At 39.2% G+C, this 14,316-nt stretch overlaps 1 protein-coding gene across 50 annotated transcripts in view; it reads left to right on the forward strand.

Moving 5' to 3' along the window:
* The window catches only part of CELF2 (CUGBP Elav-like family member 2), a 547,347-nt gene that overhangs the window by 504,456 nt on the left and 28,575 nt on the right, over nt 1–14,316 (forward strand). For all 50 annotated transcript variants that reach the window (XM_085511895.1, XM_085511900.1, XM_032441981.2 and 47 more), the window contains one exon: nt 4,286–4,420. In XM_085511895.1, the coding sequence (XP_085368021.1) occupies nt 4,286–4,420 (135 nt within the window). The remainder of the gene's footprint in view (nt 1–4,285; nt 4,421–14,316) is intronic.

Below are 14,316 nucleotides of genomic sequence, written 5' to 3' on the forward strand. Positions count from 1 at the left end.
GTCGATCATATAAGGGGTCTGAAGAGTGCTACACTCCAACTGAGAAGGAGATCTTAGCCGCGTATGAGGGGGTTCGGGCTGCTTCCGAAGTAGTCGGGACTGAAACACAGCTCCTTTTGGCACCTCGACTGCCAGTGCTGAACTGGATGTTCAAAGGACAGGTTCCCTCCACCCATCATGCTACCGATGTCACCTGGAGCAAGTGGATTACGCTGATTACACAGCGAGCGCGAATGGGAAACCTCAATCGTCCAGGAATCCTAGAGGTAATCATGGACTGGCCTGAAGATAAAAAGTTTGGAACATCACCAGCAGAAGAGGTATCACGTGCTAAAGAGGCCCCACCATACAACGAATTACCAGAAAATGAAAAGAAATATGCCCTATTCACAGACGGATCATGTCGCATTGTAGGGAAGCATCGCAAATGGAAAGCTGCTGTGTGGAGCCCCGCACGACAGGTTGCAGAGGCCACTGAAGGTAAGGGAGAATCAAGTCAGTTTGCAGAGGTAAAAGCTGTCCAGCTGGCCTTAGATGTTGCTGAACGGGAGAGGTGGCCAATGCTGTATCTTTATACTGACTCATGGATGGTGGCAAATGCCTTATGGGGGTGGTTACAGCGGTGGGAACAAAATAACTGGCAACGGAGGGGAAAATCTGTTTGGGCCGCTGAACTATGGAAGGACATTGCTTCCCGAACAAAGAATATGGTTGTAAAGGTGCGTCATGTGGATGCACATGTGCCCAAAAGTCGGGCTACTGAAGAACAACAAAACAACCATCAGGTAGATAAAGCTGCTAGAATTGAGGTGGCTCAAATCGACTTGGATTGGCAGAATAAGGGCGAATTATTTCTAGCTCGATGGGCTCATGAGACCTCAGGCCATCAAGGAAGAGACGCAACATATAAGTGGGCCAGAGACCGAGGGGTGGACTTAACCATGGACGCTATTGCGCAGATTATTCATGATTGTGAAACATGTGCCATAATTAAACAAGCCAGAAGGATGAAACCTCTCTGGGAGGAAGGGCGATGGCAAAAGTATAAATATGGGGAGGCGTGGCAGGTTGATTATATCACCTTGCCACGATCTCGCAGTGGTAAGTGTTATGTACTCACTATGGTAGAGGCAACCACTGGGTGGCTTGAAACATACGCAGTACCCCATGCAACTGCTCGAAACACCATATTAGGTCTTGAGAAACAAGTCCTGTGGCGACATGGCACCCCAGAAAGAATTGAATCTGATAATGGGACACATTTCAAAAATTCTCTTATAAATACTTGGGCCAAAGATCATGGCATTGAGTGGATTTATCATATTCCCTACCATGCACCAGCTTCTGGTAAAATTGAACGATATAATGGGTTGTTGAAAACTATGTTGAAAGCAATGGGTGGTGGAACATTTAAGCACTGGGAGAAGAATCTGGCAGAAGCCACTTGGTTGGTCAATACTAGAGGATCTGTCAATCGTGATGGTCCTAGTCAATCTAGCCCACTACACACTGTAGAAGGAGATAAGGTCCCTGTTATACATGTAAAGAACATGTTGGGAAAAGCTGTTTGGGTCCTTCCAGCTTCTGGAAAGGGCAAACCTATCCGTGGAACTGTCTTTGCCCAGGGACCTGGATGCACTTGGTGGGTAATGCAGAAGGATGGGAATGTTCAATGTGTGCCACAAGGGAATTTGATGCTGGGGGAGTGCAGTCAATAATTTTATGTATCTATGTATATATATATATGTTTGCATGTGTAGTGTATTTTAGTTATTATAGTTGTACATTTAGTTATGTTACATGCAATTCTACTATTTAGCTATCACAATTTTACATACGTGTATATATATGTATATATATGTATATATTAACCATGATGTAATAATGTAGAATAAGGGGTGGAATGTCATGGTTTTGTAATTTTGTAATTTTGCTATCAGTATTCCACATCATAACATCATGTCAAGTATGGATACTTCTGTTGAATGTGCAGTCCACAGAAGAAGACTACATATCCCAGAGAACAACAGGAGTAACAATAAGTCACGGGACCAGGACTCTATATAATCTCGTTTCCAGGCTGGAGTGCCCTCCTTCTTCTCTCGAACTTCTCGGAGAGTGGGAAGCGTTCCAGCCGTGTCGCCTAGAGTTCACAGTAGGCCTCTCGGTTTTCGGAGACTCTCTCTCTCTCTGTTTCGTTCGATTTTGTTAGCCTTAATTATATTATATTGTGTTATCTTGTATTTCGATATCATATTTAGTAAAATAAGTTTTTCCTCCTTTTCCCCCTCCTTTCCGGGCCCCGGGGGGGGGCGTGGGGTGGCTTCCCCTGTCACGGGCATAGGTAAATCTAAGTAACCCGTGACAGGTTGGTGGGGTTTCAGAAAAACATTATTTTTTGATGTGGTCTTTAGCCTCTGAATGAAGCCTGAAAGAGCATTTATGCCACGTACTTCCTCAGAGTGCATTGTGCAGATTTTAGAGAGGTGAGTCATGGTTGAAATATATTCCTAACACTGTTCTTGTGCTACATTTTTAAAAGCTCAGACGTGTAAGCTGATTCTGGACATGTAACTGAGGCACAGAACTTAGAACCACAGCAATCCTGCATGCTCACCTTGGATCTCGCTTACTTTTAGAAACAAGCTGTGTCTAAATCCAGGCTTTTATTCACAAATAGATGCTTAAATCAAGGTTCACCTCAGAATTCCCTGTGCTATGACAGCAACAATACCTGTGCATTCAGCTCTTTGGGGAGCTTGTTTGTTGCACACAGCAAGTCTCTGACATGTGTTCTTGAAAGTATTGTCGGTCTATTCTTGAAGAAATTCACCAAAAAATATCCCTCTGTTTCATTTTTTCCTTCTCAAACATATGTACAAAGCCTTATGTTTGACCTTCTTTTTTTCTTCTTCTCCAAGCTGATATGAGGTTCACCTGGTATGAAAAACAAAGTGTGCACAAAGAAGTAATAGCTTTCTCTTGTTAGGCTCTTGAACTCTTCTCTGAATGTTCCCCAAAAGTCAGGTAGTCTTCTGAGCTCTGCCACTTGATCTAAAAGAAAGTATTACTCTTCATATAAGCTTCATATAACTCATATTATGAAACTGTTGTAGTATTTTATGGCTTATGGTCTATTTTATGGTCTATGTCTACTTTTTCAATTCTACCGAGGCCTTAAGCATGTGGAGATCTCTCATGTCCAAACAAACTTAGTAAACCCACATTGCCATCCAAAACATCTCTTCCACAACAATATGTTAACATTCAGCCTTGTGATCACCTCTTCGGACAGCTGTGTCTTATCCATTGGATTCTGAGAAGGATCCAGTCTGGTTTATATTAGCACCTGACTTGTATCTGCATTATAGTCTCACACCAGAACAGTTCTCTGTAGAATAAGAGCCTAAGTACTTGGCCTAGTCCAATCTAAAAGGTAGGTACCTTAGAAGAGACTCCCAATTGCTCTAAGTCAAATGAACATCATTTGCTGTTCCTTGTTCTTCTTTTTTTCCGTTTCACATAATTTGTATTTATTGTTTGTCCTTTGTAACTCGCCATCTAAGTTAAATCCTTTGCTGTTTAAATGAATGCATTTCTTGAAGATGTTCATTGAAATGCAGGTGTACCTCCCCCATATCTTCTGAAATAATGAAGTAACAGCTGGCTGAGTACTCTTGCTATCACAATGCAGAGGTTATGGTCTGAAAGCCTCCACTTCAGTGATGGTCCTTTGATCAGTCTGATACTAATTTGATGCTCTTAATACATGCCTGGTTTTAGAAATGAACTATCCAAAGGAAAATCAGTGCAGCTATTGGCTACTGCTCAGTGCAGTCCTAGTAGATACATTCAAATGGGACATGGGAAACAAATTATATTCATCCTAATTATATGACCCTATATTGAATGTGTTTTAAATGTTAAGTTATCTTCATTACACCCCCTGTTGTGTCAGGGAATAGTATTGCTCCTGGGATTCACACAGAGCTTAAATGGCTTCTAATTCCACATTTCCCTTATCAAAGTGACACCAACTAGACTTAATTTTCCTAACTGTAGGCTGGTGCCATTGCCATATTTTCTCACTCTGAAGGCAGAAAGGTGAGAGATGCTATCTGGGGGCTTTAAGTGGCTCCCAGAATATAATTGTTTTGGGAGTAAAAGGAACTGAATCTCATGGTAAGGTAAACCCATTGAAAATAGTTTCTTGGGTTTTGGGGTTTTGTTGTTGTTGTTGTTTTTTATGACACCTTTCAATTAACTCTATTGCTTCTCCATGCAGGCATGAACGCTTTACAATTACAGAATTTGGCAACTTTAGCAGCTGCAGCAGCCGCCGCCCAAACCTCAGCTACTACCACCAATGCAAATCCTCTCTCCACAACGACTGGTGCTCTGGGAGCCCTCACAAGTCCCGGTAAGAGCAGAATGCTTGCTTTCAAAATGCAAAAATGAGAGCAAATAGGAAGTAAATATTTAAAACCGATACCGTGCTGTGGCTAAGGTCTGTGCTTGTGTAAGTTCTGGAAACCCTTTTAATAACTGAACATATTTCTGTTGCTGTTATTTTAAAGAAAATAACTTCTTTTTCAAGCTGTCAAATATGGACTTGTTCTCTGTTCCAGATACATTTCAGGGGTCATCAAAGCCTAACAGACCTGTCTTGCAAAACTCTTCATGAAGTTTACAAATGAGTGATGAATTTCAGCTAATTTTAACTTTTCAGAAAGTGTTGAGAACATGATCTAATCCTTTCCATCCTTCAGAAAGTTCAAACAAGGTGGTACTGCTTAATCCCCAGGAGACAGATCTTTGACTCTGAGCCCATCGTGCACTTTTTTTCTTCACCCATCATAAATTTTTATGCAGTCCTTCTCTCCTTTTTTTCTTCTCTTTTCCTTGCTGTAGCCCCTATGGAGCTGTCTTGTGGTCCTAACTGAGAATCAGAATTGATATCAGGTGCATAAGGAGTGCACAGCCACAATCTGACTTAATTACCCCAAACTGTGGGGAAATAAGGAATAGGCTAAGAGATAGTGGTGCCTCCATTATCATCATGTAAACTTTCATCCATGAACTTCCCATGCCTGCAAAGCCTTTGTGACTGAGGCAGGGCAGATCAAGAGTTTAGTAACACTTCAGCATCTCTGGAGTCCATGGAGAGAGATGTTGATTCAGTGTAGTTATACTGGGTTTACAGTGAAGTAGCTGAGTGAAAATCTGGCCGCTTATGTAAAGATAAAGGCTGTAGGGTGTAATTATTTGCATCATGAAGTGTGTTTATTGCTGTTCTAAAGAACATTCATATTATTTTAGACACCACTAAAGAACATTTGTGTTTAATCTTGTTTAAGTGTGTATTTATTCCCCATGAAAAAGTAATTCATGGCAGACGGTTTGAGCACATCAGTAAGGAAAACAGCCTTCACTGCACAATAGAAATGGGACCGAACGTGGTGCCGGGTGTTAAAGCTGGCCAACACTTACCATTATATTACAGTTTTATTGTTCATTTGGGGGAGAGGTTAAATGGAAGGCAGCTTGGCTGAATAGTAAGTTTGCTTAGCCTTTTGCTGTTTCTTATGTGAGCCTCATACTGACCTAGAAATAATCTGTCACAACAGCCGTGAGATGCAGACTGGGGCAAAATGATTTGGTTTTGCTGATCTTTTATTTTTTTTATTTTTTTTCTTTAAAGTCTGAGCTTACTCTTGTCTCCATCCTGAAGCTGGATCTTAATATATTGCAGAAGGGTAGCCTGAGTGTCTGTGCTTCTGCTCTACTGTCTTCATGTCTCCTGTTTAGAGAAATGTTGCATTTCCTGCATGCTGTGTGATATACCTGCAGTTTATTTGTTAAGTGTCTGGGCAGCATGTCCTCCCAAAGCATGCTCAGCATCTCTTGAGCTATGCGCACTAGAACTCTCAAAACAACTAAACATACTGCAGAGCAGCGCAGAAGGTCTAGAAGTGAACTTTCTTATGAGTTCTGGGGCATGAAAATCTCAGGCAGCAGCATGCTTCTGTTGTGGCATTTCCCCTTACCATGTTAACACAAGACTTATATTCACACTTCAGGTCCTTATTTTCCTCTCTTCCTCTCTAACACAATCTCCTCATCCAGCCTAGCTGAGTTCATGGTCCCTCCTAACCCAGGCTCCTGAATGCCTGGATGGATGGATGAATGATTTTAGCCAATGTCCAAGCTTACAGAAGCATCTTCTTAGGAAGATGCTTTGTTTGGGAAGGTACTTTTTTAAGATAGGAGCTCTTGGAGTACCATCCTAGAGCAAGTAGCAAGGTTTTTCCAAAGATATTAATGTTTCTGACTCACACTTTAAAGGTGTGATATTTTCAAAAAATCTAGGACATTTAACCTCTGAAATGGTGTATTCTGAATGACGGTTGCTTCTTGTGGACAGTCTTATAGACAGGTTGGCATACCATAATCCAGATCTAGTAGCCTCCTTAACCTGTTTCTATTGCACAACATGCCTAAAAACAACCCCTGATAAAATGTCTTTCAGTTTGAGCTTTCCTACCTGGTTCTACATTCTCTACCCTATTAAGCATTTTTTAAACCTAAACAGTATCTTCTATGGTTCTTCTCTGCTCTGTATGAAATGAATTTAGTTCAATAAAGCTTGTAACTCAAAGTATTTCCCTTAGATCTTGAAATATGTTGGCAGAAAACATTTAAATGTGCCTTTCAGAGTGTGAATGTTTGGAGGCCTTGAGGATATTTTTTTGTTCTAGTTTTCTTTTAATAGAACACTTCAGCTTGTTGTGTTTCAAAAGTGTAAATTATTTTGTCTGATTTCAAAGCTTTCACAAAGCTCGGTAAGAAATGTTTGTGTCTCTCCAGATAATGCATTAAATTAGTATTTCTCAGTTCAGAAAACTACCCAAATTTAGGAGAGTGTAAAGGTACGTGCTTAAATTAAATCATTTCCTTGATGCTGTTAGAGCCAAAATGCTACTCTGAACAGGAATGGACTTGAGCATGTACTCTAATATGCCTCAAACTGTACCAGCCACATCATAAATCACATCCACATTTTTACCCTTATGTAACTGCATCCCTCCTGAAGATCTCTTGAATGTGTCTTCGACCAAAACTTAGAATCACAGAATCATAGAATAGCCTGTGTTAGAAGGGACTCATAAGGATCATTGAGTCCAAAACATGGCCCCACACAGTATCCCCCGAGCTCTCATTTTGACTTTTGTCTGTGTCTGTCATAAGAATCCCAGATCACTGTTACTTCCATTCAAATTCAGCTTGCAGCTTAAGTTTACATAGATAAGATTAGCAACCTTCAACACATCAAACTGTTAATGATCGAAGTCAGACCATCTTTGATGCATTCGCAACTCAGAAAAACAGGCTAGGAGGTGAGAAACCAGCATGGTATCTGATGTTTGAGCACGTCAAATTTTGCTGCTGACTTCTAAATGCAACGTGCTTGCAAGAAAAATATTCACTGTGATTCAATACCAATTGTTCAATTTGTATGAAACTCTTTCTTCAAGGTTCACATATTTCCAAACAAATTAAATTCCAGTGATCTTTCTCTCATATGCGCTGTATACTTACTAAAAAGCTTTGACCGCCACAGAGTCTAAGGACACTCATTCGCCTTCATGTACTAAATACTTTCTCTTAAGCTTGAAACACTATTCATTCAGAAGGAACAGAGACAATGCAATCCCCAAAACTATTAATTTTTTTATAATTGTAAATTTATAATTTCAATTTTGCATACCCATGGAAGTCTCTCCCTACAGCATTGTTAGAAATGATTTTTTAAAAGCCTTTGCTTAAAAAAACATAAAAGATTAAGCTTTCATTTTAGTAAAAATTCCCTCAGGCAATAAATAGGTTCTTTTGTCTCTTGGCCCTGGAAAAAAAAAATTAAAATGGTTTAAATTGCCCATGGTTAAAGTAACTCTTTCTTGCAATTATCAGATGGTATTGAATAAAAATGAAAATGAAATCATGAAAGAATAAAAACCAGGTAAATGCATATTATGTCTTTCATGAGTTTCTCACGGGTCTTTTGAAGACTCATTTAATCATCTTCCTTGTCTTTTATTTTGATATGATAATTGTTTCCTTTATTTACTTTAATCACCTCTATTTGGTTAATTAATTCTTCAATTTCTTTTCATTTCACTCACTTAGAATATTTTCTTGTTTTAAAGGCAAGCGCCTGTAGTACTTCTTAACGTAATGGTATGGCCTTGGGGTAACTTTTACCCAACTCTATAGAGCCATGAATTTTGTCTGAGCCAGTTTGTCTCAACTTAGCCCTGGCTTCTTCCCAGAAGTTTGTATTCCTCATTATATCAATAAGGAGTTTGAAGGAACTATGTCAGTTGTAGATACTGGCACTTAATTTGGGCATGACAAATCGCAGCTGAGTGTTAAGAGACTTTGTCCTTTTCTCCAGAGAATATTTTTGTTGTATCCTGCAGAAACTCTGACTAGCACAAAGCCCACAGAAAATCTGCTCCTGCAGGGGTGGACATATGAACTCAGGATCAATGCATCTCCCTCTAACACTGTGACATTTACTTTGCTTTACTTGACCCATTACCCTAATTTTACAAGGATAATGTTTGCGGTTTTTTTTCTGGCTTTTGTGGGTAGTACAACTTTCATACTGTAGAAAATTTCCCTCTATCTAGTATTAAGCAACAGCAGAACAATATCTGCACTCTGAAAAGGAAGAATATAGAACTTGGGTTTCAGATGTCAACTTATATTATCATCTTGTAGCTTTCCACCATTGCACAGATTTTTACTGTTGAATATCATAGCATGAAATACACAAAATCACAGAGTTTGGAAGGATCTCTACCCAGAGTCTCTGCTCCAGGCTCCTGTTCAAACCAGGTCCACTTAGAGCAGGTTGATGAATGCATTCCAAGCAATGATTGAGCATCTCCAGAGATGGAGATTCCAATGCATTCATGGGCCTGAAAAGACTGAAAGTCTTTTTTTTCTTAAAATTCATATGTAACTGTTTTCCAATAGCCAGTAGGGAAACTCTTCTATGTGCAAGTGAACAGACAGAACATCTGATTATACATCCAAATTTGCCTGCATAAACATAGTTGCTTAGTGCGTAGTAACGGTGATAGGAGGATGGTTGGACTAGATGATCTTGTAGGTCCTTTACAACCTTGTGATTCTATGATTCTGTGATATTTAGAATAACTTCTGAACTGCTAAACCAGAAGATAATTCAGTTGCAAACTTAGGAGCCTTGATTTTCTGTGACATTTTCATGATTATTTGATTCTCTAAACTATTATTTATTCACACCACTGAACTAGCTATTCATGCTTCAGTAACAGAACTCTTCAGGTTTATCTGCTGTGTAAACCTAAAAGGAAATCTGTGCAAAAAATGCTGTCAGTGTAAAAAGACGGACTTTTTCATTTAACAACCTCTTAAAATCAAGCCCAGCTTTTGCCACGTTCTGTCAGAATTCACCTGTTAATTCTTATGTTGAAAAAAGCCTTCCTCACATTAAAAGTGTAAAAATACTCATTTTGAGACAGATGCTGACACGGAAGTATTATTGCCTCCCCACTAAGAAAAGAACTCTGTGAAGTATGGGATAATCTGGAAAGGAAAAAAAAAAAAGAAAGAAAGAAAAAAAAAGAAAGAAAAGAAAAAAAAATATTACCATTAGTGTCTGTCCTGGAAGAATTACTTCAACTTTTCCTCCTGCTAAAAGCAGAGAATTATAACTCACAGTTAACGTCTGTGGTTCATTATTTTTTCTACCCCCTAATATGGCACAAAGATTGTCTTTGTTAGTTGAAGGTATTCATGTTGTGAACACAATTGTTGAAATGTTAGCGATTTTATGGAATATACAAGGTGCTTCAGCTGAGAAGCAGTGGAGAGTGTTCAAATAATCATTCTTAGAAGATTCTCTTTTTGTTCACTTCAGTACAATACCTTTTTCTCCAATCAGCAGTGCAAGGCTGCCGCCGTGACATTCTGTTAGAGGCCAGTACACCCACTGAGATAGCTGTGATTTGCTTCCAGGATGATCCAAAAATAACCCTGCCAGTAGGTGTGTAGGAAGGTCTGACAGTTTGCTGAAGAATGAATTGGAGTATATGTTTCATGTTGGAAGAGATCGGTTTAAAATGCAGAATGGAGCCCTTTATACTGTGGTACAAATTGATTATTTTTGTACCATTTCATGTGGAATTAATGCAGGTTCCATTGTTATAAAAACATTTAAACTAAGCTTTGTTTGATTTGAAGTACACGGGAAAGTTAGCTCTCAAAATGTTAATTGTTTCTAGGTTAAAAAATCAATTGTTAAATGTAACAGGTATCTTAAATAAAGGTTTACTTGTACAGCGTACCTATCAAATGGATGCCTCAGGTGAATGGCTCCTTATACATCCCAAATATATACTTTTCATTGTAAGATGTAAGTGTAGTTTTATTATTAGCACCATTATCTTAGTACTCTGAAACAGAGCAGTTCAATGTCTTAACCCTGATCTCAGCACCATTTATTGTTTTTTTACAAATTATATATTTGCAAGGAAGACAGGGAAGAAAATGTTGCCTTGGCATCACAACCACCCAGTGCCCATCACTTACTTAACTGCATAGTTCAGTAAGATTGCTGTCTGTGATGGAGTATATCGTCAAACTATTGTTTATGATTCAGTCCTACATGCATTGTGTTAAGTGTCTGAGTCTGTGCATGAGTTTCTAAACAGATGATTGTGACAGCTCTTAGTGCCCAGAGATGATGATGCTCCTTGCAGAGATACACTGGTGCTAAGTCCATCTGCTAATTAAGTCACCCTTAAGTAAGGATCCAAGCTTACGTATTAGAGCCAAAACTAGGGAACTGGACACGAATTTTTGACCTTTATTTGTATTTTTAATGATGTTTCAAAACATCTAAAATGCCTAAAAGAGTTTGAACTGTGTCCAAAATATCCTTGAGTCTCGGTGCAGTAAAAGGAGAGGAGAAGGGTAATTCATTCACATGGAGCATCCCTGGAACAGTGATGGCTCCTCATTTGGAACAATGAACCTGAAGGATGCAGGTGGCAGCAGGCTGGTGAATGACCTGTTTGCAGATTTGTCCTGTAAAATGTATCAGGTCATTGTATATTCCCCTGGCAAAGAAGTTTCTAAGCAGGAGTGTATTAATTCAGCCCAAGGGATATTAGGGAAGTTCAGTTATTGAACAGCTGGGATTAGAGTGGGGCAGAACCTGTCAGTGAAGAAGTGTGAGGCTGCTGGACAACTTCAGGAGGAGACCATTTCAAAAATCACCTTGATTCTTTTTTAAAATAAACATCAAATATTGTAAAAATTCTGGGCACTGAAAAATATCTGTTTCCTTAGAACTGTGTGATCTCCAAAGCTGAAGGACAGAAACACATGTATATTTTTCAGCAAGTAATTCTGCTGGTTAATTCTTCGGAGTTGTTTTTAGGAAACCATGTACAGTACTAAACCATGGATTAGTAGGATCTAATTCAACAGGAGACATGTTTGTTTTTTAAACATTAGTACATTATCATCTTCCTAAAGTATTAAATTCATTGCCTAAGCACCTTTTTGGATTTACTTTGCTTGCAGTATACAAATAACACTTTGTAATACATTACATTTTGAAAGTGTTCCTCTTCCCAACTCTTAATCTTTATTGCAGGCCACAAGAATCCCACTTTGTAAAATGCCTGTTTTTCTCCTTTTGTTAGAAGTATTATTTCAAGCTCATTCAGGGCTATTTTCTACTAAAGAAATATGATACTACCAGCTTGGCTACACAGGTAGATATGTGAGTTTATATGCTGTATATCCTACAAGAAGTCCAAGCCAAGAAAATGTTGGAGTTCGTAGTATTCAGGAAACGATCCAAGTCTTAGCAAAACTCATGCAATCAGAGGAGCTTTCAAATATCTAACATTTACTACTGCCAGCACTGCTCCTGCAATCCTAGCAAATTGTGCATATGTCCAAGCTAATTATGGCCTGTTTTCCTGAAGCAGGATAGACTGTGGAATACAGTGGGAATTGGAGTTCGTGAATCTTACTTTATCTGAAAAGATCTAGTTAACTGTTAATATGGAGTTCCTGGTTTATTTTATGCATTGGCCAAACATGAGCATCTTCAACAACTGCATGAATTTGAAACCAAGTAAATTAAGTCCTTGACTGCCTTACTAATGGCCTTTGCAGTTTGTGAAGTAAAAACGTGTCTTCACCCTATAATGCATTTCAACAAAGCAGAAGCATCAGTGTGGAACTGGCCCAAAAAACTCTTCTTACTCTCTTCTTCCATCTTTATAATTTCAAAGGAAAATGTACCCTTAAACACAACATAGCATAGATTCATATAAGCGTGCTCAGCAACCCTGCAAGTACACCTGAAGAGTATGGATTTAGGAGTCTGACTGAAGTCTCTACTTTGCTTCTTCTGTCTTTGCAAAGAATTTGAATGAATTAGTTCAGTTCTCTGTTTGGGTCAGTTTTGTTTCTTTTTTCTTGTATGTGAACATGCATGCACAGGACACTGTGAAATGTAATGGCTGAAGTCACCCTCAGCCAAAAGGATCACCATGGGGAAGAACTCTTTCCTCTTCCTCATTCCTGCTTAGTCTCACTCGCACATGCATGCTTGAGACACACAGATGTGACTGGGTGTTGAGAGGCTGCTGTTCTGCCTTCCTCCATTACTCTGTAGCGTTTCTCTTTTCCTGTATCCTGAGAAGTCATAGATAATCTTTCGTAGGTATTGTTCACCTGTGAGTAATGAAGAAATAGAGGGACACTGACTTATTCAGGAAAGGCTGTGATATCGGTATATGTCTCTCTATATTGTGTATTGTCATTCTCATTTCTGCCAGCTCTTCCTCTCTTGTTTTTCTGGTTCTCTGTCCCTGGAGTACATCTGTCACTTTTATTTTATTCTTTCCAAGCACAAGCAGAGCACTTAAACTTACTAGAATTTTCCTTTTTGGCACGTCAGACAGCACTTCCTGATAGCAGAAAATGATCAAGTTTCTACTCATCCCTCCACGCCACGGGCAGTATATTTGTCAGAGAACTTCATGGAGAATTAACCTCCCAGACAGAAAAATCCACATTTCCTCTGCCAAAAATTGCCCTGAGAAGCAGGATGAGTGCATGATGGCACTGTGTTAGTGACTGGCAGGCCACCAGTTTGTATGAGGGTGGATACTCATATTGGTTGGAGATCACCATAAAGGGCAGACAATTTAATGCCAATCACAACACACTAGTTAGATTAGAATACTGATGAGCCCTTTTGAAAGGCCAACTGCATCTTCTTTCAGCAAAAATATTAAAATGCCCCCTTTTCTCTTACTCCCCCCCCCCATCATCCACAAGAATAAATTAAAACTTGGAGGTGTGGTTATTATCACAGAATAATTAGACCCCATGGGATTAGAGACACTCAACGTTTGTTAATGCCCCTGGGTTGTGATTATCTAATAATGATGATGCCTCTGTCATCGCTTAATTATTCTTCCTCTTTAAAATGTTCCTTGTGCAGTCGGAGCCCTTAGAGTGTGCTCATTTCAGACAGAAGCACAACTGCAAATTCCTGAGAGCAGTGTCACATGGGCAGTGTGACTGGCTTCCCAATTCTCTCCCACACCCATGTTTATAATGCTCATTTCATAAGCTTCCTCATCCCAGTACTTCAGTTGCTTAGCTTTTCCACTGGAGGCATTTAAGTCACATTTAGGAGTGAACTTCATGGCTTCCATCTCCTTAAACCACCCAGTTATTGTTAGAACTATGTGAAGAATGCACTGACCTTATACACCTAGTATCAACTTTGGCCAGAATCCTGCATAACACCAGGCTGGTGGTGTTGATTCATTGCTACACAAGGAAATCCTACAGCCGAGTGCCCTTTTTATCTGTTTAAAAGAGTAACACAATCAAAACAAGATGCTGTAGATCAAAACAAAGTTGGAAGCTTTGCACAGACTTTGTTGAACACAACTAAACTGTGGCCAGTATCCTTGGGCTTTCACTCAAGTCAGCAGGCGTTCATCTTGTTTAGATAAAGTTTGCATGACATCATTGCAAACATCATTCTTTTTTGCAACTAAAGCTTAGAAAGGGAAAACAGAGCTGTAATCTGATTATCCTTAAATCCTGTGTTGTCTGTTGGCTTTATTATTCCTCTTGTACTAACAAAGGGACAAAGAATATTCTGTTTACCCAAGTGATTTTGAATAGTAAACAGAAGATTTTAAATTCAACTTGCTAAAATTA

This window comes from Coturnix japonica, chromosome 1 (assembly GCF_054131305.1).
Source record: "Coturnix japonica strain WE chromosome 1, WE-NBRP24, whole genome shotgun sequence".
NCBI classification, from domain to species: domain Eukaryota; kingdom Metazoa; phylum Chordata; class Aves; order Galliformes; family Phasianidae; genus Coturnix; species Coturnix japonica.